The sequence below is a fragment of the Tiliqua scincoides genome, chromosome 14 (assembly GCF_035046505.1).
Source record: "Tiliqua scincoides isolate rTilSci1 chromosome 14, rTilSci1.hap2, whole genome shotgun sequence".
NCBI classification, from domain to species: Eukaryota; Metazoa; Chordata; class Lepidosauria; order Squamata; family Scincidae; genus Tiliqua; species Tiliqua scincoides.
Genome location: NC_089834.1, coordinates 1,110,118 through 1,133,984, shown reverse-complemented (window position 1 = coordinate 1,133,984; position 23,867 = coordinate 1,110,118). Strand labels below are relative to the sequence as shown.

The 23,867-nt window shown below is 51.3% G+C and overlaps 1 protein-coding gene across 3 annotated transcripts in view; it reads right to left on the bottom strand.

Annotated features, from left to right (window-relative positions):
- Window positions 1-4,365, bottom strand: part of BCR (BCR activator of RhoGEF and GTPase) — a 52,098-nt gene extending 47,733 nt beyond the window's left edge. For 2 of the 3 annotated variants that reach the window (XM_066609559.1, XM_066609561.1), the window contains exon 1: window positions 4,198-4,342. In XM_066609559.1, coding sequence (XP_066465656.1) covers window positions 4,198-4,305 — 108 coding nt within the window. In that variant the 5' untranslated portion in view covers window positions 4,306-4,342. Of the gene's footprint in view, window positions 1-4,197 lie in introns of all 3 variants that reach the window. The other variant, XM_066609560.1, reaches the window with a different exon arrangement.
- Window positions 4,366-23,867: the final 19,502 nt, after the last annotated feature.

Genomic DNA, 23,867 nt, shown 5'->3' with positions numbered 1-23,867 from the left:
CTTCCTGTGGCAAGAAGTTCCACAGATTAATTACAAGCTGGGTAAAGCAGTGTTTTCTTTTGTCTCTTATAATTCACCCAACACTCAAATTTCGTGGGTGTCCCCTAGTTCTGGGGTTGTGCGAGAAGGAAAACATCCTTCTAACCACTCTATAATCTCACAGCCTCAGCGGAATTATCCCGTTTCCCCAGCGAGCCAATCCGTAAACCAGGAAAGCCTTCCTCCATCTCTTTGTTTGCCCTCAACTCTCTCACCACCTTCTCCACGGCTCTGCCCCCCAGCCCTCCCTCCTGATCATATTGCTTGAGAGGAGTTCACCACCTCAACCACAACAAAACATAGAAAAAAAAGTATCATTGTTGAGAACAAGACTGTCCTGCCCGAGGGGGCCATGAAATCTTGAGCAAAGTACCACAGCCTTTACGAGGCGGCCTTTGATTTGGATGGGCCATAAAACCCAGTTGACATATTTTCCACAACCAGCCCCAAATTGCTCAAATAAACGGAAGATTTTAGTTGTCTGCAAACAGCACTACAAAGTCTAAGCAGCAGCAGAGCGTTCAGGAGAGCTGAAGAGCAGCCCTGTTCAACTAGACCAAAGTAGGTCTATCAGCTCCAACACCCTGACCCCCAGAGGACAACCACATCCCTCAGGAAGTAATGACGAAAGCCCTGCCTTGTCACTTCTTCCTAGCATCTACTACTGCAGTGGTCACCAACCTATTTTGTGCCACAACCCCAATAAATAAATAAACGGGGACCCACTGCCAATCCCACCCACCCATCTCCAAGGTTCTGATCCACCCACCCCTCCCCCATCGTCATCCACCCCATTTCCTCCTCCCTCTTGTGTCTTCACAACAACCCGGCGAGATGGCAGCCTGAGCAGGGCTGGCCTTAGGAGCTGCAGGGCAGGTCAGCAAGAAGAGGCTGTGCAGGATTCAATCAAGAGGTCAGTTTTGAGAAGGTAGCACCATGATTGGACTGGGCCCAAGCCCTCCCTTGCACAGGCTTGGAAAAGTTGCCATGACCCCCCAAATGAAATGTGACCCCAAATGACCCCATTGGGGTCACAGCCCACAAGTTAAAGAACACTGTATTACAGTAAACTGTCCTGTTTCGCTACTCTGGTTCCTGCATAAACGCAGACGCAGTAGCAACAAGCATGATGACCAACATCCCTTGGTTGGGACAGGGAGGGGCGTGTTGGAAGTGGGGTGGCCATTTATGTTAAGGAAGGGATAAGAATCCAGTAAAGTAGAGATTGAAGGAGGGTCTGACTCCACTACAGAAACTCTGTGGGTTAAATTACCAGGCCTGAGGAGCGATGTCATACTGGGGACGTACTATTGTCCTCCAGACCAGAAATCGGAAGGGAACCTTGAAATGAGGATACAGATCAGGGAGGTGAGAAGGAGGAACAGGGTTGTAATCATGGGGGACTTCAATTATCCTCACATCAACTGGGTCAGTTTCCGGTCACAAAAAGGAGACCAATTTCTTGACATGCTAAATAATTATGCCTTAGAGCAGCTAGTCATGGAGCCCACCAGAGGACAGGCGACTCTGGATTTCTTGAATTCCGACAACCTTTATTGGCATCATGACTCTGGATTTAATATTGTGCAGTACTCAGGACCTGGTTAGAGATGTCAGTGAGCCATTGGGGAACAGTGACCATGCTGCGATCTGTTTTGACATGCATGTCGGGGGAAGAGTACCAGGCAAATCTGACACAAAAACTCTTGACTTCTAACAAGCGGACTTCCCTCAAATGAAGAGGCTGGTTAGAAGGCGGTTGAAAGGGAAGGACTCTTTTGAGTCCAGTCTCTGCAGAGTGCATGGAGGCTGCTTAAAACAACAGTAATAGAGGCCCAGCAGAGGTGTATACCACAAAGGAAGAAGGGCTCAACTAAGTCCAGGAGGTGACCGCATGGCTAACCAGCCAAGTTAGAGAGGCTGTAAAGGGCAAGGAAGCTTCCTTCCGTAAATGGAAGTCTTGCCCTAATGAGGAGAATAAAAAGGAACATAAACTGTGGCAAAAGAAATGTAAGAAGGTGATACGGGAGGCCAAGCGAGACTATGAGGAACGCATGGCCAGCAACATTAAGAGGAATAATAAAAGCTTCTTCAAATATGTTAGAAGCAGGAAACCCGCCAGAGAAGCAGTTGGCCCTCTGTATTGTCAGGGAGGGAAAGGGGAGATAAAAGGAGACTTGGAGATGGCAGAGAAATTAAATGAGTTCTTTGCATCTGTCTTCACGGCAGAAGATCTTGGGCAGATACCTCTGCCCGAACGGCCCCTCCTGACCAAGGAATTCAGTCAGATAGAGGTTAAAAGTGAAGATGTTTCAGACCTAACTGACAAATTAAAGATCAATAAGTCACCGGGCCCTGACGGCATCCACCCAAGAGTTATTAAGGAATTGAAGAATGAAGTTGCTGATCTCTTGACTAAAATATGCAACTTGTCCCTCAAAACGGCCTCGGTGCCAGAGGATTGGAGGATGGCAAATGTCACACCGATCTTTAAAAAGAGAAGGAGAGGGGACCCAGGAAACTATAGGCCGGTCAGCCTAACATCTATTCTGGGTAAGATGGTGAAATGCCTCATCAAAGATAGAATCTCAAAACACATAGACGAACAGGCCTTGCTGGGGGAGAATCAGCATGGCTTCTATAAGGGGAAGTCTTGCCTCATGAATCTTTTAGAATTATTTAGAAAGGTCAACAGGCAAGTGGATGTGGAGGAACCCGTGGAAAATATATAACTGGACTTTCAGAAGGTGTTCGACACGGTCCCTCACCAAAGGCTACTGAGAAAACTCCACAGTCAGGGAATTAGAGGGCAGGTCCTCTCATGAATTAGGAACTGGTTGAAGACCAGGAAACAAAGAGTAGGTGTAAATGGACAGTTTTCACAAAGGAGAGACATGAAGAGCGGTGTGCCCCAAGGATCTGTCCTGGGACTGGTGCTTTTCAACCTGTTCATAAATGACCTGGAGACAGGGGTGAGCAGTGAGGTGGCTAAGTTTGCAGTTGACACAAAGCTTTTCCAAGTGGTGAAGACCAGAAGTGATTGTGAAGAGATCCAGAAGGATCTCTCCAGACTGGCAGAATGGGCAGCAAAATGGCAGATGCGCTTCAATGTCAGTAAGTGTAAAGTCATGCACATTGGGGCAAAAAATCAAAACTTTAGATATAGGCTGATGGGTTCTGAGCTGTCTGTGACAGATCAGGAGAGAGATCTTGGGATGGTGGTGGACAGGTCAATGAAAGTGTCGACCCAATGTGCGGCGGCAGTGAAGAAGGCCAGTTCTATGCTTGGGATCATTAGGAAGGGTATTGAGAACAAAACAGCTAATATTATGATGCCGTTGTACAAATTGATGGTACCTGGAGTACTGCGTCCAGTTCTGGTCGCCACATCTCAAAAAGGACATAGTGGAAATGGAAAAGGTGCAAAATAGAGCGACTAAAATGATACCGGGCTGGGGTACCTTCATTATGAGGAAAGGCTACGGCGTTTGGGCCTCTTCAGCCTAGAAAAGAGACACCTGAGGGGGGACATGATTGAGACATACAAAATTATGCACCGGAAGGATAGAGTGGATAGAGAGGTGCTCTTTACCCTCTCACACATCACCAGAACCAGGGAACATCCACTAAAATTGAGTGTTGGGAGAGTTAGGACAGACAAAAGAAAATATTTCTTTACTTAGCACGTGGTTGGTCTGTGGAACACCTTGCTACAGCATGTGGCGATTGCATCTTGCCTGGATGCCTTTAAAAGGGGATTGGACAAGCCTGGAGGAAAAATCCATTATGGGTTACAAGCCATGATGTGTATGTGCAACCTCTGGATTTTAGAAATGGGCTATGTCAGAATGCCAGAAGCAAGGGAGGGCACCAGGATGCAGGTCTCTTGTTGTCTTGTGTGCTCCCTGAGGCATTTGGTGGGCCACTGTGAGATACAGGAAGCTGGACTAGATGGGCCTAAGTGAGGCTGTTCTTATGCTTATCCTCCAGCCTCCCTCTCAAAGGGAATGCTCTTCCAAGACGCCTGAAAGCAAAATTCCCATGTTGCGTCCTTCAAGACATATATCTGCCCCTGTGGATTGGAATGCGCATGTCACAGCCCCCAGGTTTTGCCTGTTCCACCACATAGGCCACACTGAGAACAGACGGGGCACTTACGGATTTTGTGGACTCCAGCGATCCTGAAGAGAGGGTGTCGCGGCCTCCACGGCTCTTGGCACTGAGGTGGGGCGAGGAGGACGGCGAATCATCGATGTAGGGCATCATTTCATGATGGCGCCACTGCTCCTCCACACGGTCCACGTCGTAGGAGTAGCCGGGAGGCATCCTGCTGAAGGAGGTGTCTGCGAAGAGGAGGAAGTGAGCAACTGTGAGAAAGAGAACCACCGGCCCAAAGGCAAGGTGCTCACCCACTTGCCAAGCCTCCAGAGTTGAAATTCTCAGCATGCTGCTTTCACAAATAATTGATAACTGTTTTCTGGACACGCCCCTAATTAAATATTTATTTATTTTTCACATTTCTATATTTTCATTCCTCCAAGGGGCTCAGGGTGGTGTACATAGTTCCGCACCTCCTTCTGTGCTCACAACAGCCCTGTGAGGCAGGTTTATGCTGAGAGTGGCTGGCTCAAGGTTACCCAGGAAGGTCTGAGCAGGGATTTGAACCTGGATCTTTCAACTCAAGAACCATTACACAAGCCTGATGAAAATGCATTCACATTTCAGAACTTTGCTTTCATACAGCAGTAGTAGCAGCTGAGACACAGCCCTTTTTTGATGGTGGGCAAGCCAAAGGGGAGAAGAGGCAGATGGGTCCGCAGAGCAAAGGGTGTCCCCAATTCTTTCCACTACCCGGGTGCAGAAGGTCTGCAAACAGGTATTTCTTGGGCTTGTGAGGACCGCTGCTACAGAGAGCTGGAAATGGTTGCTTGCTAGGCAGGCAGGCAGGCATCCCACTGTGGCCTTGGTGCCAAACCCCACTTGGACAGAAGCGACAGCGGGAAATGGTGATTAGCATGGCGCATGCAACCACACCCACCACACACAGGCAGCACAAGTCATGCAGAAACTCTTCTCTCCACACTGTTCAAATGACCACCCGCACACAACCTCCCCCTCCAGGCCTTGCAAGGATGGTCAAGGAAAACAGTTCCAGGGGACCCAGGGACCAGAAATGCTGCTGTGTGTGGCAGAGAGGAGAGCGGAGGACCCCAGTGACGTGGGGGGCTTCATTTATGCCTGCTCTACGAGGGGGAAGAGAAAGCTGACATACCTGCAGCCGCTCCACCACTCAACAAGGAGGGTGCACACTGGAAATGTCCATGAAGCTGGGGGGGGGGTGAGCCCATAATTATGGGATTAAATTAGAAACTTGCACTCTTCCCACTGAAGTGTTACGATTTGGGCGTTGCAAGTGCATAGGCATGGAACCACCACAGACTTTGAGTTCTGCTATTTCCAGAGGCCGCTGAGCACGTGGCCTGGATTCATATCCTGTCCTTGAGCCCACATTCCACACTGTGGTCGGCGCAGCCCTGCCCGCGAATGAGGCACAGCTGCCAGGGCAGGGAGAAGGAAAACACACCCGACGGACCTTTTCCAGAGTCCGGCCCAAGGTGTGAGTCAGCCGGCAAAGGAGGCCAGCCCCGCACAGAAGCATGGCCTGGCCTGGGCTAGAATATTTGGCTCCAATTTGGGGTGGGGGTTGTGGCTCCCCTGTGGGGCTCAGGCTCCTTTGGCAAATGCAAGACCCGTGCGTGCATGCACGCAAAAAAGACAGGTGGCTAGTGCACGACAGCAGGAGCTTCTGCTCCGTGCCTCCCCTCAAATCAGAATCCAAGCCAAGCCATTGCGCTTGGAACCATCGGACTTCCTGGTTTTGCAGGTCAAAATCTGTCTGGCCCAGCCGCTTCCAAGACACACTTGCAGCCCTGCCAGTTGCCACAAGGACACAGCACAGGGGAGGCCAGAAGGACACAGGGAGGCACCGTCATCTGCCACACGTGTGCAAATAACACACCCCGTGTGCCAGTCCAAGCCCAACACGAGTCTCCTTTGCGAGCTCTGCACAGGGGGGGGGGCTGCTCCCCACAGGCTGAGAGCTCAAGAGGCCCAGGGAGGCTCTTTCCTTCCGCCTCTGCTCCCAAGGTGAGAGTCCTCCTTCCAGCAAGAAAAGCCACTTAACGGTCCCTTCAGCCAAGGGAGAAAATGGAGGAGGCGGCTGGGCTCCCTCAGAGGCCTGGGCCGTTACCAGGGAAACCAAGTCCCGAGCAGCAGCGGCCCCTCTCCGCCCCTCCACTTCACGCCCTCGGTTTATGGCAAGCCAAGATGCCTTTCCCGGAAAGGCTTTTCCCAGCAGCGCTGGCCTCCCACCAGAGACCTGGGAATCCGAGTCCGGATGCCTCCGCTCAGGGGCCGGGCTCTCCTCCTCCGAGCACTCCCTGAGCCAGCCGGTGGGAAGAGCTGCCCTGTCGTCATGCCGGGGAAAACGCTCCCACATCACAACGCAACAGCAACAGTGTGCATTTGCAGCACAAGCCAGGACACCAGGAGAACGCCTTGCTGCTTCTGAGCACAGGAGACCTTCGCGTGGGAGCACAGCACACCTCCGCACACACCTCAGGCGGCCTCACAAAGAAATGGCGAGGGCAAGAAAAAGGGGGCAGCCAATCAAGTCTTGTTCCCTTTGCCCACAAACACAGAAAGGGGCAGCACAAAGCAGTGGCATACCTAGGGGGGATCAGAAGGTGCAATGCCCTTGGGGGGCACGCCTGGGGGGGCACTCCCAGCTGTGCCACCCTGAGGGCCGTCCGCACCCGAGGCCTTCATCCAGTGGTGCAGGCATCATCCATTCCCTTTCCTCAGTAAGAACACGAGGAGCGCCCAGCTGGATCACACCAACGGGGGGAGGGGGGGCTTCAAGCTCAGCACCCATTTTCTACAGTGGCCAACCAGGTGCCTATGGGAAACTCACAAGCAGGGCATGGAGGCAAAGGCCTTTCTGTGCTGCTGGTCCTCAGCGTTTGATGTACAGCAGTAGACACTTGGCAACGATGACCATTCTGAAAGGAAGCTACATGCGTAGCCCCAAAGACACTTCTCTGGATCAGGGCCGGATCCCAGTCACAGTTAATGGAATACAAGACAAGCTTTTGTTTTGAAAAAATTCATTCGCTACCCTTTGGAATTGCAGGAGGATTCTACGGTTAACGCAGAGGCAAGTCCAGTCAGACAACTGCCTGAATGCCATGACGAAAGCGTGGCACACAGATGTTCTTCTGGAGCGCACCCAGATTCAAAGGGCCTGAACCGACAGCACCAGCTTGTGAAAATCATTTACACAAGATCAGCCACTCCCCCATCACCCAGCGGAAGCCTGCAGCTGCTTTCAGAAAGATGAAAGCGCACTTCTCAGCTGGTGTGTGGGTGTGCACTATTATTTTGCGACACATGTGCGCATCAAAATCAATACCCAGAGGCAGCACTACTGCAAGGCAAGAGAAAGTGACCAACTCAAGGGCTGAGGTCTGGCAGCCAGGAAGAGCAACGCAGAGTGGGAGACAGACGGGTGTGATCTCACAGGGCATTCTGTCACCAGCCACGTTAGATGAATGCAGTCGGGTGCTCGTGCGTATGCAGGAGAAAGAAAATGGCTGAGGCACAGAGCTGCATCAGAAGCAGGCCTGCCAGTTGTGGGCCAGGCTCCGGGAAGAGGCTGGCTGCCCCGCAGCTCCAGGAAGACTTCTAATGAGAACGCAAACCATCACAGTGTGCAAGATGGTGGAAAGGGCATGCCAAGCAATAAGGGTGCCTGGAGATGACTGGTCAAGGCATGAGCAAGACACGGTCACAGAGCAACGTGGAGGAGACTGCAGCTGAGAGAAGGGAGTGGCCCAAGGAGAGAAGGTGCAAAGGCCGGCAAAAGGGGGAGCACAAAGGAGATCAGTGGCCAAGGAACAGCTGCAGAACACATGTCAAAACTCCTACCTCTAAACTCTGCACAACACTAGAAGGGGCCATGCTGGCTGTCGCCGTGTGTGAGCAGACCTGGACAGGAACCAATCAGAAAAGCCGAAAGGGGGGGCAATTAATAGATGGGCCATCTGACAAACCAGACCATTAATTCCGTCCTGGTTCCTAGCAGAACAGCGCCATTTATTCTGTGCCATCATAAGAACATCAGAAGAGCCCCACTAGACCAGGCCAAAGACCCACTTAATCAGCTTCCTGCATCTCACGGTGGCCCACCAGATGCCTCTGAGAGCATGCAAGACCATGAGATCCCTATGGTCTGTAGCCACTCCACTGCACCTGGCATTCTGGAGTAGCCTACTTCTAAAACCAGGAGGTCGCATATACCATATACTTTCCCATGTCTGGGGAAGCGCAGAATTACAGCACAAGTGCTATGCTGCAAGGCTGCCTCCCACGAGAAGGGCTAGTCGGCAAGCCAGTGACCAGACTGCGCAGATACTTCCATGACCGAGGGACGCACCAAGCCCTCCTACACAGCCGAGAGCTGTACCGAGTTTTGAGGGGCACAGCACACATACCAGGACCTAGGCGGAAAGGTTGGACTTCTTGACCTGGACAGAAAAGGTTCGAGGTGGCCATTTTCGAGGCCACCGAGACCTCAAGGTTCGAGGTCTTCAAACTGGAAATCGCTGTGTCCCAGAAAGGCCCTCCCCGCCCCAAGTGGCACTTACTGTTCTCCCACAGCTCTGCATTTCTTTCAAGCTAATCTGTGCACATGGATGCAGAATGGTAAGTGCCACTCATGGGGGGGGGACTTTTTCCAAACTCTGGATCCGGCCAAACAAACAAATGTGCTCTGGGCACGTCATCTGCCCACCGTCAAAGGAAGAACCAGCCTTTCCCTCCAAGCTCCAAGTTTGGGATCGTCCCCAGAACTGCAAAGGGTTCTTAACTACACAGAACATGAGCCCCACTGGATCAGGCCAAAGGCCCACCTAGTATCTTCCAGTATCGCACAGTGGCCCACCAGGATGTCTCAGGGAGCACTGAAGGCAAGAGACCTGTATCCTGGTGCCCTCCCTTGCATCTGGCATGTCAGAGGCAGCCTTCTTCTAAACCAGAGTTTACACAAACCCAACATGGCTTGTAACATGCAGTGGACCTCCATAAATCTATGCAATCCACTTTGAAAGGCATCTAGACCAGACACCACCACAGCATCCTGTGGCAAAGAGTTTGACTAATCTGTGAAACACTGAGCAAATAAATATTTTCTATGACCCTGCACAGTTTTCAACTAGGAGAACAACTGAATCGACAGTCCTTCAGCACCATTCTGAGCAAGGAACTGTCCAAGTCAGGGACAAAGGCTGAAATGCTAGACACACTTACTTGGGAGCAAGCCCCACTCACCCAAATGATTCTCACTTCTCAGCAAATATGCACAGAATTCTGGGAAAGGGTTTCAACGACCGACGCCAGCCAGCGTTTGTGAAACCTGAACGTGCTCTTTGGAGAGCCTTTGGCCCCCACAGCCACAATCTGTCAGCAGACCTTGACCCATACAAGTATACCCAAACCCCAGCTGGAGAGTGGGAGGGAGATAAGGGACCAACTTGCATCAGTGCAAGGATGACATGACCACCAAGCTGGACTACCTCAGCCACCCTTAGCAGCAGGGAAGTATCTGCAGCAAGAGAACCATCTGTTGGCTCCCCCCCCCACCCCTCAAGGTGTAGTTAACACACTCTATAGCCTGAAATCCGGGGGGGGGGAGGGGGCCTATTGCCGCATCCTGGCAGCACAATCCTGGAAGTGCAATTCATGATTTTATAGCCTGGGTCTTCGTTCCAATGGACCATTATCATGCCACCTGTCCAGAACTGTCCCATTACTGGGTGCCCCCCCCCCAGCTGGCCACCTCCTTGCAGTGATCAGAGAACAGCCGGTTCCAGCTGAGAAGCAGCCATCAAACATACACACCTTAAGCCTCTCTATATCACCGGTACAGAAGGCAGGGGGCGGAGCAGCCCTGGAGAAGCCGCAACTCTGAGAGCGAGGCAGAGGAGTCCCTCCTGGCACAGCAGGCACCTGCAGAGGGCAAAGTCAGGGGCACCTGGACAAGAAGTCTGGCCTAGTGGGTTGTGAGGACAGAACCCTTGCTCAGCTTTGCTTGCCTCTCCGTTGCTGTCCTCAGCCAAGTGGCTATTTAGCTAGGAGGGAGAGAGCTGCCCCAACTCAGGAGGCATCGTGGCAGGTCACAAGAAACCACCAGACACACCCCTCTGTGATGAAGGGCTGGCATGTGGACCCTCGTGTGTCTTGCTACACCTCCCACTATTGCTCTACTGTGAGCACTGGGTGACTGTGGAAGGGAGAGGTCAGCCTTCATCCCAGGTGGCCTGCAAGCACACAGGCAGATGCACAACATGCTGCTGGAACAGTCACCTGCAACACCAAGCAGAGCTCAGCAACATCACACAATAGATCTGCACGTGTGAACCAGTTCGCACAGAGGGAGCAAGAATGACAGCCGCTCAGGCTGCCAAGAAATCACAGCTGGCATCCTGTGGCGCTCAGGAGGCTCTCTGACCTGCCAGGACTGTCACCATGTCTCATGGGGGGGCACATCTGGACACACCCTGCCAGGAACGCCACTTAGCAGACTATTCCATGATTCACTTCCTGAATAGCAGGTTTTCAACCAAGTTGCTCAAGTACACAGAACAAAGAAAACCAGTCACTGGAAAAACTCAAAAGGCACCTCTCTAGTCTGTGATATTTAACTTTGTTGTTTGCAAGGAGGTGGTTGGAAGCCACCCCCCCAGGTAGCCTGCCAAACGCTGCCCCCCTTTTTGGGTGATGACCCAGCCTCTGCCCATCCTACTCCCTAGACTGTAAAATAAAGTGGGAATGAAGCAGAAGAGGGGGGAAATGGAGCACCACTCCCTCCACACTTCCCCTTCCACTCCAGCCCTCTATGCTGTACGACCCAGGGAGCAGGAGAGCAAGTGGGTGGACAAAGGGGGGTGCCCCCTTGTTGAATCTGGCCCCTGAGGCAACCTGTTCAGTTGACCTCACTGATGGGCCAGCCCTCAGTTTCTGGAATACAAAGGCTGCCTGAGAAGAAGCCTCATCTCATCTTCCTTTTGTACGTTCATTACACGGACAGTTATACAGTATATGAACTGTAGTATATGAACTGTTCCTCTCCATGAGCTCAAAGCTGGCATTCATCTTCCGAAGTGGCCTGGAAGCAGCAGCAGCCCTGCTTAACAGAAACCTGGTCACATCCCTGCACTTTGGGGCCAGGTGACTGCACTGCTCTCCTTCCTCTGGAACTGGGCCCATCACCCCAGAATACACCTGCAAGAGACTGAATGAGACATCTGTGGGCTACCTCAGTCACAGCTGGCTGTATCCACATCCAGGGATAGACAAGGCTCCATTCTCAGCAAGAGCATAACACAAGGCCTTCGTAGCACAGGGTGCTTTTCCCAAAGAAGCAGCAGGGCCGGCAACTAATGGTTAAACAGGCAAGGCAAGACAATGAGGATCACCAGGCCTCCAAGGGGGGCCAGCCCCCTACATGGGGAAGGGGGAAATCATGAGTCCAGATGTTGGCCTTCAAACCTTGACATTTTAAAAAAGGGGTGGCAGTTGAATGGCAGCCCCAGTGAACAAATGGGTGATGGGGGCCTGGAGTAGCCTAAGGGCACAAACCTAACCCCTTATGTCTGTGCTTTCCAGCACTGGCACAGCGGTGCCAATGGGACGTGTGCGGCATCCTGCAGTTGGGCGTCACTCACGGAGGCCTCCTCAAAGTGAGGGAATGTTTGTTCCCTTACCTCAGAGCTGCACTGCCCTTATGTCATAAGGGGTTAGGACTGCGCCCTAAATCTGATTAGGGAGAAGATTGAAGAACTGAGACTAGGTTCAAATAGGTGTGTTTTGTGCTCTTGAAATTAACATCTGCTGAACTCCATGCCGCAAGATGTGGTGATGGCGCCTGGTCCACCCCTTGAGAAGGGCTTTGGACAGATTTCTGGAATCAAAGTTCATCACAGTTTATAAGCCATGATAGGTAAATGTATCCTCTTTTATAAGCAGGCTACCTCAGAATGCCAGGTGCAAGGGAGTGGCAACAGGACTCGGGCATCTTGTGTGCTCCCAGAGGCATGTGGTGGGTCACTGTGCGGTACAGGAAGCTGGACTAGATAGATGGGCCTTTGGCCTGTGGGCTCTTCTTAGGCTGCAATCCTAACCACACTTTCCTGAGAGTAAGCCCCATTGAACAAAATAGGACTGACTTCTGAGTAGACCTGGTTAGGATTATGTCCTTAGGTTCTTAACTAACATGTTTTTATGTAACCCCAAAATCATTTGTATTGTCATTCTTAGGACTGGAGTGAGCTGAGCAGGAGAAACAAGAAGGTTTAAACTGGTGTGCTCACTAAACTCAAAATGCAAAATGGCTGCTGCTCTCCCATCAAAAATATGCAACTTCTTTTCCAAGGATCTGCCCTTCCAGTCTGCTGGCACAACTTTACACCAATATTCTTTCCAACACACATTATTGTGCCTTATCTTTGGACATTTTTTTTGGGGGGGGGGTGCCGATTCCAAAAATGGCATCAGTTTTGCCCTGTCAGTTCTAGGTGTGGAGATATGGACTAGCCATTTTATATGCTGATGCGCAGAAACATAATTGTATATTGTTATTTTATGAATGTATAACTAGAGCTGATATGGCCAAATTGATGCCATTTTTGGCATCAGCATCCCAACTATATCCAAGAATAGGTCTAACTTCTGAAGCACCAAAACAATTTGGGGGGGGCGGGCAGTGATTTTAAAAGGGATCCCTGGCTGGGAAGCAACAGCTGGAGGGGGGGCTTTCTCTTTTGCTTATGGGCTTCCCAGTGGCAGCTGGAAGGCCAGTGGGTCCTCTGGATATTGGCTCCCTCCATGTGCCAGATGATCAACTTGATCAAGTGAGTGGACACAAGCAAGAGGCCTCCGTCTCAGAACAGGACGGGCAGCAGTAGGATGGCAGAATTACCACTAATCCCCAGAGCAATGCGGATAGGGGTACAGAAGCAGTGTTTGACACAACCCCATAAGTCCCTGACACGGGTGGGCCTAGACACCATCTTCCCAGTCCAGTCCAAGAGGTTGAGGCTGTGTTCATTTCTCAATTTCTAGCACTAGACAGCTGTTTTTTTCCGCCCCCCTTTCCAGCATGCTCAGGTTCTGTTCATTTTTCACCTCCTACCACGCTTACCACACTAGCCACATCTTTCCCACTCTCCACATCTTTCCCATGAGCTGGAGGCTAGAAAACAAGGCCACCTCCATGAATTGCTCTGTTCCAAGGAAACCACTGGGCGCAGCCACCTTGTACGGCTAAAAGGGAGGTGGTGAAGGAGGAGTTTTGGAACTTGGACCAGAGGAGCCACTTGTTCTCAAGATTTTAGAAACATACAGAAATTAATAACTTTAAGGTAACTTTAATAATGATAAGGCAATGATGAAACATCGTGAAGACACCCTGAAGTGCATTCGACACCTTTTGGCTTCTGTTCTTTAATGAATCATGCTTCTAGCATGTTAGAGGCATGCTCATAACTTCACTTCCTGCTGTTTTCTAGCTCAAAAACTAACGCAGCCAATACACGAACATTACTGTTCCTGCTCCAGACTTGATGCCTTTCTTAGCAGCCCGCTGTCTTGCCTCGCAGAAAAATTCTCTGCTCAAACTGGGTCCTCAATTAAGTAACACAAGATTCATCCATAAACCCTTTTACGTCACCAGCTGGGCGCACAACTGCCAACCGTGTAATTACACCTGGAGAAAAGTATTTGGTCCTCTTTGGCCTCTCCTTAGGGCAGCCATTTTCAACCACTGTGCCATGGCACACTGGTGTGCTGTGGGTGGTCTGCAGATGTGCCACAGGAATTTGTTAATAGGGCCACTGGGGGATGCAAGCTCCTGCTGTCAGTGCAGTGTGCCTTGTCAATTGTCAAAAAAACGATGGTGTGCCTAGATAATTGTAATGCCTTGTCAGTGTGCCATGAGATGAAGAAGGTTGAAAATTGCTGCCTTAGGGACACAAGGGCTCCAGCCTCCCAGTCATTTGGGGTACCCCTTCCTGCAGCTTTTCTAGGCCCAACAGGTCCTTTTCACCAAAAATGCACATAGTATCCAAAATGCGCCACAGTTGTGCACCACAAGCCTTCTCAAATCTGGCCATTTATGTTCCGTCTCCAACATGGAATGTGTCTTTTGACACCACCATCACACACAGTGGTGATCTCTTTGCTGAACTCTCCAGTAGGACTCCAAAGTCTCTTTCCTGGACAATCACTGCCCTCACAGACTCCCTGCCCCCCAAATATTGCAGGGCTCAGAATGCAAAATTCTGCCCTGTCCTCAAGATGTTACAGGACAACCCCTTCCAAAGGAGATTTCTCATCACAACAGCAAGCCTAAGACCATGTGCTAAGTACGCTGTTTCACAGAACTATAATTTGCAACACTCAGTTTTAAGGCAGCTTGTTACGAATATCATGTTCAAAAGAACACTGGCTTGAACACCAGTAGCCACGTGTTCCAACTCAGCCAGGGCCTTGCGTGTGTTGGCTCCATTTGGGCAAGGCTTGCAGGAGGGGCAGGTACTTCTTGCAGGCAGGCAAGAGATTACACACAGGGGAAACAGACGTTGTAGAACAAGCCGGGCTGTGTTTTTTTCTGCCATAGACCACAGGTTCCAGCTTGAAGGACACAGCTTAGATAAATAACAGACACAATAAGTCTCCTACCTCCCAGGCAAGTAGCTTCACATCCCCCCCTTCCAAGCTTTGTAACACTGACATGAAAGAGCCTGTCCAGGGTGATGGAGCAAGCCCCCCCCCCCACCAACGCGGCCAACTCTCTTCTCCTCTGAACCAGGGCTCACTCTGATTGGCTGCTTGGGAGTGTTAATGAAACACCAGTGAGACCAGGGGGGTGATGGGTGGCGCCTGGCATAGGGACAAACTCCCACCCTCTCAAGGAACAAGGAGCCCAACTCCAGGATCTGGGCCCTTCCTAGATCCCCAAAATGGGACTGAACAGGAGAGCCTTGTGTCCGCTTCCTCTTCGTAGCCCAGTAGTGGCCCCTGCTAGAATAGAGGGCCTGGGGTACTTCCCACAATGAGCCTACTCAGGGGCTGCCCCAAAGACTGTGCAGGCACTTCCACTGGTCTAGAATAAGGTCGCCCAGCTTCACAGAACACCAAACGCCTGCCTTGCAGAGGCTTCGCTTGTTGCCCCTTTGCTCCGAGCTAAGCTTGGAGGGCTTTGCAGCCTTACAAGGACAGGTTCAGTGTCCCGAAAGGCAGATGTTCCTCCACGTTCTCCTCTCCATGCCTGCCCAGAGATGGAGCAGCTGCACGTTTCTGTGTGTAGTGCTGCCACAACAAGGTCACTTGGTACAAGTACCAGAGGCTTCAGGATCACCACACCACACTCACAGACTCTGCACCATGCAACCGTATCTAGTTGTGCAACCCTTCCATGACAGGTCCTTGCAGGCCCCAAATAGGCTTCTGGCATGGCGTCAAGAGCCAAGTTAGAATTCTGTTCTCTCAACTAAAAGCAACATCTACACATGACATTAAAACATCTCCACACTTTGTTGTTCTTACAGTGTCTTGTTATTGGTACCCACTAAACAGCTTTGGGAATTGAACAAACAGCCAGTGCCTTCTGAACTCAAAGGTTCCGGCACCCAACCACTGCAAGAATTCCACCTTTCCTGTTCCAGGAGAGTCCATTGTTTGAGCCTCCAAAGAGCAGCAAAGGCATTTGCAGGGTCCAGCTCCCCATGACAACACGGGAAGAGACGACAGGTAGCTCACAAAACGGCAGGTTTCAAACCTGCAGCCTCAGGCATTTGGCAAAAGGTAACTACAGCTGAAGGGAGCAAATAAAAATTCTCCAGAAGAACCACCAAAGAGCCTGTCACTCTCTCTCAACCTTACCTACCTCACAGGGTTGATGCAAGGACAGAAGAAGGAAAGGAACTACATACACCAGCCTGATCTCCTTGGAGGAAGGGAGGGATTAAATTTTGAATAATAAAATAAAAATATAGTAGTAGTCGGGGGGGGGATAAGAACTCAAGTTGCCCTGTCTGGCCTCCAGTCCCTCTCTCCATCTGACCTACCTAACAGGTTGGTGGTCAGGATGACAGAGCTACAAGCCCCCCCTCCCCCCGGTGCTAGAACCAAGCCTGCCCCCTTGGCAACTGGGGACCTCTTCCCTTTCCACTCCACAGGGACTGGCGGAAAAGAACAGAGCAGAATTTGCAAAGCTGTGCAGAGGCGGAAGCCACAAGTCCAAGAAGCCCTTTTGCGATGGCAGAGAAACAGCCTCCAAACACTGGCGGAACTGCAGGGAACAGACTGTGCTGGACCCCACACAAAACTGCCACACCAGCAAAGCCACTTCCTGAACAGGGCTCTCTGTGAAGAAAGAGAAAGGCAGGCACTGGAAGATGCTGGGAAGTGGCCAGCGATCCCTACAACCCCCAAGCGCCAGTCAGGAGTGCACAGCTGTGGCAAGGCTCTCCAGACCAGGTCTTCCAAAAGGCTTCTCGGGCTTTGGGTATTTGCATTTCCCACACAGGCTTAAGGAAGGACTGTGGAAGGGGTGCAGGGGCTTCCCATCGTCTGCTGGTGCAGGGGGACTTCCTGGTGGATTGGGCCCTCAACTGAGAGTATTTTGATGGCTCCCTCCACTTTCTGCACTGATCTGCACCAGCCCCACCAGTCTCCTAAGCCAACGCAGGTCCTGCTGTCCGCTGATTTATTTGGAGACAGCCAAGATCCTGCCCTCCCCACACTGATCCGTCAGGCAACTTGGCACTGGGAGGCACTTGGGGATTATTCCAGGTCTTTCTGCCTCCAATGCTGCCTGCCAAGCACAAGCAGGGAAGCCAAGAAGCTAACCCAGGGCTGGGAAGACATAAAGGAGTGCTTGTGTCGAGGGCCAGCTATATTTAGTGCTGGGCAGCGAGTGGCCGGGTAGCCTGTGCCACTCTTGGCTTCAGCCTTGTCAGAGTTTCAGACCAAGGAGGTTTTCTTGAGGACACGCCCAAAATCCAGACTGTGGCTCACTCCACCAGGGAGGAGTGCAGCATCAGGGGACTGAACACCCTGCAAAGAATCACAGAGTTGGAAGGGATCCACAAGGTCATCCAGTCCCACCCCGCCTGTAGTAGGAAATCCTCCTAGAGCATCTCCAGCAGGTGCTTGTCGAGCCTCTGCTTGAAGATCTCCAGCTAGGGAGAAGCCACCACCTCTCTCAGCAATCTGTTCCACTGCCGAACTGCCCTGACTAGCGAGAATTTCTTCCTGATGTCCAGCCAGCATCTCCTCGCTTGCGGTTTGCACCCAATGGATCTAGCTCTACTCTCAGAGGCAGCCGAGAACAAAGGTGCCCCTTCTTCCACTGACAGCCCTTCAGGTATTTGAAGAGAGTATCATATTCCCCTCAGCCTTCTCTGCTCCAGGCTGAACATACCTAGTTCCCTCCACCTTTCCTCGTAGCGCTTGCTCTCCAGTTCCTCACAGCTCTTCTCAGAACCCATTCCAATTTGGCTGCATCCTTCCTAAAGGGAGCTGCCCAGAAAACGAGCCAATGTACTCCAGATGAGATCTGGCCAAGGCGAACTAAAGTGGAACCACATCTTGGAAGCTACTGATGCCGGTTAACATCAGGTCCGCCTTCTTCACAGCTGCATCACGCTGCCGAAAAGAAGCCAAACACAATTTCAGGAGAAGAGCTGCATTAGTTGCAGAACTGCCGGTTGTGAAAACAACAATCTCAAGACGCTGAGACAGGAGATCGAGATGGTGGAGGCAGCAAGAAGAGAGGGGAAAGCGGGCAGGCCCCAAACCCACACGCTCCCTGGTTGGGGGCTGCCCTTCAGTGACCCCCACAGCAGAAACTGTCTCTTTCCTTCCTGCCCCTTGTCCAGCTTCCCAGAACATTTGCAAGCAAGAGAATCAACTCAAAATCAGAAGCCAAGCCGGGCTTCTCGTTGGCCTGAGACACAGCTTCTGCCTGCCTTCGAGAACAAAAGGAAGCCACCAAAAAACCCACAGGCAGCATCCAGGGGGGCCTCACAACACCAATGGATCGGCAGAGCACCTCTGGCGTGCAAGGCTCAGACAGAGACAAGCCAAGAGTCACCCTGCAGGGAACATGGCCAGAAGCTTCACCTTGGAGGAAAGGGGGGCAGCTGAGCAGGCTTCTCCCTATGCAAAGGGAGGCAACAAGCCACTGGGCTCCTGAAGTTCTGGTGCCTCAAAGAGAAAGAGGCAAGCAGGGGTGCAATTCTTACAGCAGTGTAGCCAGGACACCCCCCCCCCCACTTTCCTCCTGAAGGTCTCCACTGGAAACAGTTTCCACAAGGCCCCAGCAGGTTCGCAGCCAAGCTCTGCAGAATCTTAGAGATGTAAAGTCCATAATATATTTTATTTGGTAGAATGGAAAGCCATCCAGATGCGCACTTAAAAAGTGCATGAGAGTTAAATGGTCCAAACGGATCTCAGCACCTTTTAATATGAAACTGCAGACATGGAAGGTTTATAAGTAAACCAACAAAATGTGCAATGACCTTTGAAATGGAAATAGTTGCAAAGCTACTTGTTTTAGTGAAAAGATTTAGTAAATACACATGTATTTTACACCTTGTTACAAGGCTGTCCCTTCGGTGCAGGGCCCATTGTTCCAACTGGCTTAAAGTGGGCTCAGAGCATAGACCACTTGCAGAACCAGCAAAGCTTCTCTCAGGCTGCAACTGGGCTACAAAGTGGGGAAGGGGCCTCCCTATCCAAAAGTCAGGGAAGCCCCTGTAAAGCCCCCTCATGGGGTCCTTTGGAGGTCTCCCGCAAAGGACCACCTGCATTCTGCTCCCTGGCCCAAGACATCCACAGGCCAGGTCCTTACAAGGTTGACCCTCCAGGCAGCTGGTGGATTTTTTAGATCTTTCCACACTACATGCTGGTTACTAAGGATCCAGAGAGAGAGTGTTGGTGGATGGCTTTGGGACTGGTGCCCACAACTGTTGACACTTGTGAGTCCTCCCAAACCCACTGCAGATTGGGAAGCCCTGGCCCCTTCCCATTCTAGGAGCCAGGAAGGTGGCAGATCATGCTTTTGACACTCCGGTTGCGTGTGGCTGGTGATACACACCCCCAGTTTCACAAAGCAGCTCCAAGACAGGAATTCAAGAAGAGGAAAACCCCAAGGTCCTCAGAGAATCACTTTGGAACAAGCCAGGGGGTTGGATTGCTTTCTCCATGCCCTGAAAATGAGCAGCCACTAAGAACGCCTCGGGTCCTTATTGCCTTAGAGATATCAATAAAATTTATTATAGACGATATCTCTATGGTACAATGGAAACTGCAGGTGAGTTCATGGACCAAGTGGATCTAAGCACATTTCAATATAAAACAGCATACAGGTAAATAAAATGTGTACCTTTGAAAGTAAAAAAAAATCAAAATATAAACTGTATCAACACACGCCAGCATTTGTGGATCCAGTGGAAACAAGGTTAATTCCTAAGTCAAACAGGCACCAAACCGCGAAGTGTTTTCTCACTCCATGGCAAACAAGTTGAAGATTTTCTGTCCCTCGCCCAAATCCAGTAGCAGCCCCACAAGAAAGGGCCTGAAAACAAAGGAGCACAATTTGCCTTGTTACAAATCTGCACTGTTCTTGGAGGAGTCAAGCATGGACTTGTCTAGTAAGCATCAACCAAGCCCACTTCCCACCAGAAGAACACCCCCCCCCCCCACGTATCCACTAAATCCATGCTTTGTCCATCCAGGGCACCACTAGTCAGAGAAGATAGGGCAGCCCCCGACTTGCATGCTCCGGGGGCCTTGGGAAGAAGCTCTTTCCCAGAACTCCCCCATACACACAGCACTGCTCTGACCCACTGGTTCCATTTCTTAAGCAACCCTCTTTGAAAAGAAACACAGGATTTGTGCACAAGCTGCTGTCTTGACATACAGGTCTGTTTGCCCAAACGCCAAGCCAGGTCAAGGAGAAGCCAGAGACTGGGTCCACTCAACAATGCACATTAAAAATAGTGGGGCGGGAACGCAAGCAGCGTGGGGTCGAGAGGCTGCTGTGGGGGGGGGGGGCTGTTTTCAATGGTCTCCCAGTATTTGTGTCCAATCCTGTTTTGCACAGTCCCCCGCTGCTGAGATTCCCTTGTTCAGCACTGCTTCCTCTGGGACGGGTGGAAAGCAGAGATAAGCCTGGCCTCGCACAGATAACAGGAATGCAAACGATTCGCCTCTCCCTCCCCGCCCCCACTCCCCCCACCACCACCACAATTCATCACCAGCAAATCCCACACAGACTGTAGAGCTGGCAAGTTGCAGAAAGGACTGTGGCCAAGAGAAGGCACAAAAACCGCGCCAGCACCTCGCTCCCCTAGCCATGGAATCATCTGAGTCAGGGACTCAAGAAGGATTACCCTAGCACTGCATGGTGGCCTCTCCCCAGCTCCCTCCCTTCGTGGCTGCAAAGAAGCAAGGCAATGCAAGTGTCAAGCGCCACTCCACCCACAGCCCTCTGAGATACTCTGGAATGGAGGCACGCGCTCAACCTCCAGCCACAACCTTGTGCCCAGGACAGGCCCACCCAGGCGTCCACCTGAGGCGGTTGCCTTGGCAGCAAGTGCAGGGGCACCCACCCCCACCACTGACTCTTCTCCAGTTGAAAAAGGCAGGCGGGGACAGGACAGAAGAATCAAAACTACTAAGCAAAACAGGAGGAGGAGAAAACCATGTCGCATCCTGTTGCCGCTCCCTTGCACCTGGCATTCAGAGACAGCCTCCAAATCCTGGAGGCTGCATACACCCATCATGGCTTGTACCCTGTGATGGACTTTTCCTCCTTCAATCTGTCAAAATCCCCATTTAAAGGCATCTAGGTTAGGTGCCACTGCCCCATCTTGTGGCAAGGAGTTCCACAGATTAGCTGCTACCTCATCTGACCCATCACTGACAAAGGCACTCCAGTCAAGAGTCCTGATCCGCTTCCTGTTCACTACACAAGTGTGAAGAGGATCAGGGCAGCAGCAGCTGGAGGAAGAGGGGGGCACAACAAGCCCCTCTCCCTACCCACCCAGCTATTTAAAAAGCAGCCAAGTGGTCCAGGGGGTGGAGAGATGAAGGCCCCCACAGTCCCCTCCCAGGTGGATTTTTAAAAAAATGGATTTTCTAAATATTAGATTTAAATTTTTTTAAAGATATATGTATCAGAAGACACTATGTGCCACCTTTCCAGGAAGTGATCTTGTTTAGTGTCCCAAAGAACTCCATCTAAGCAGACGTAATTCTGTAGGGTGCCAGCAAGACCTAAAGCTGTGGGCAGCACAGTCAAAAGATGTCCAACCAGCTCCTTGGAATTGCTACCACTCTATTTCCAATTCTCATTGCAACCAGTTAACATGCAGGCAGGCCCAGCAAAGACTTCTCGCATTTCAAAACCAGGGAGCTGAAATTGGATCCACTGTTTAAATTCACATCCTTGTTTCCTTGGCAAGTTAAATTGCTGATCTCCATCAAACCCGTCTGCTCGGCTTCCATCACCAGGTTTCCATCCTCCAGGGAACATCCTGGAATTATTAATTGAAAATTTATAGCTTGCCTTTCTACCAAATAAAACAGCACTTGAGGCAGCCACACAAATCTAATAAAATCCATGCACAAGAAAGCACAACAAAAGAGCAGCTCCATCACTGCACGGGAGGGGGCTTGGCGGGGGATGACACCTGCCCTGCACACAGAACACGCGCGCCACTTATCCAACCTTATATCCAGCCGCTTTGTACCTTCCCAGAAGAACCAGGACCATGAATGGCACATATAAGCAGCTTCTCCAAGAAGCAATCTGGCACATAAAGGGTGAAATTGGGTTCCTAGGAAGCTGCCTTTACCCAGAGTCAGACCCTCCGTCCAACAAGTTCAGTATTCCCTGCACTGACTGGCAGAGGCTCTCTGACTTCCCAGAGACGCTGCCATCTTCACCTGCTTCTGCATATAAAGGCAGGCAGGCAGGCAGGCAGGCCTCTACCAGTGCCTGACAGTCCAGAGCATGCGTAACACTGACAACTGAGCCAAACACCACCCATGAAGTAAACACACACCACTATTTGCAGCACTGCAAGAACATCAGAAGACACTCTCTAGGTCAGGCCAAAGGTCCATCTAGTCCACCTTCCTGTCTCTCACAGCGGCCCACCAGATTCCTCAGGGAGCACACAAGACAACAAGACACCTGCACCCTGGTGCCCTCCCTGGTGCCTGGCATTCCGAGACAGCCTGTTTCTAGGATCAGGAGGTTGCATGCACCCAATCATGGCTTGTAACCTGTGCGGACTCTTCCTCCATCAATCAGTCCAATCGTCTTTGAAAGGCAACTTGGTCAGATGCAATCACCACATCCTATTCCACAAACCAATGACACGCTGAGGAAAGAAATTTTTCCTTTTGTCTATTCTAACTCTCCTGACACTTCATTTCAGTGGCTGTCCCTTGGCACTGAGGATCCTCCTTGAAAGACACATCCGGCCATTAGTTCCTGCTGCCTTTTGTGGCATTTGGAGGAAACTGGAGGGGGGCAGGCAGGAGGCTACTGACATCAACCAAAAGCAATCAGGCAAGGGAAACTGAAGGGCAGCCACAGCCTTGGCTGAGTCCTGTCAGGTTCACAGCAGGCCAGCACAGGCAGGCCACTTTGCTTTCCAATCTGACTCTTTGGCTGCTCATCTCAGGATGCCGCCTCTTCTCTGCTCAATCAAAGGGCAAAACAATCAGCTGCAGAGAAGGACCAAGCAAAGCCATGCGTGAGCATGTTGGAGATACCAGGCAGGCCTTCCCCAGAACAAGCACACCAGACCACACATGCACAGAGGATGCAAAAGCCCCTCTCACCCCAAACCCTGAAAAGCAGGAGTTGGGCACTGCCAGCCTACAACAGGAGAAGGGCATTCTGTGCATGCTCCAACACTCTGGCACTACTCCACGTGCCCCAGGCCAGACGGTCATCCAAGCTCCAAAGACTTGCTGTGCAGTTATATTTCCGAGTTCTTGCTTCTACATCTCACAGAGAAGCCGCAGATCTGTAGAGCACATATTTAGCACGTTTATAGAAGTGCTTCCCGTCCCAAAATTTGGCACTAACCTGGTCACACCAACAGCCCACTGAATTCCCAAATGAATCACCTTCTGCCTTCCTCTCACCCAAGTGGCTGAACCACCCAATGGTTCCCAGACTGGGAGACACGACTCACTGGGAAGTCGCAGAAACCAGCCAGTGGAGCAGCAGAATCCTTGCAAAAAACCCACCACCCTAGTAGACTGTAACCCTAATGGGGAGCTGCAGCCAATGGTCCAGTAGGCCAAGCAAGCCACCAGATTTGGGAACCACTGCACTCATGTAGGGGTCAATGACCACCCCCATCCAAGAGCGGGACTTGCAGAAATCTGCTGGCAGTCAGTCATCTCCTTGGCCAGAGCCTCCTGCCAGTTCCAGATCCTCACCAGCAAGCCAGGACAAGGAGCAGGGACTTCACTCAGAGAGGAGGCCAACTCTCTTGCCCCTGAGAGCTGAGAGTTTTCAGGATGAAAGAGCGGCAACAGTCAGGCACCAACTGCTATTGATTGTGCTTGGGAAAGCAGAACACCTTTTTTTTTAAAAACTGTTGCCTGGCTTGCCCAAGTTCTTCAGTGCTCTTGAGAACCACAAACAACTGCTTCATTGTTTTATTATTCCCTGTATT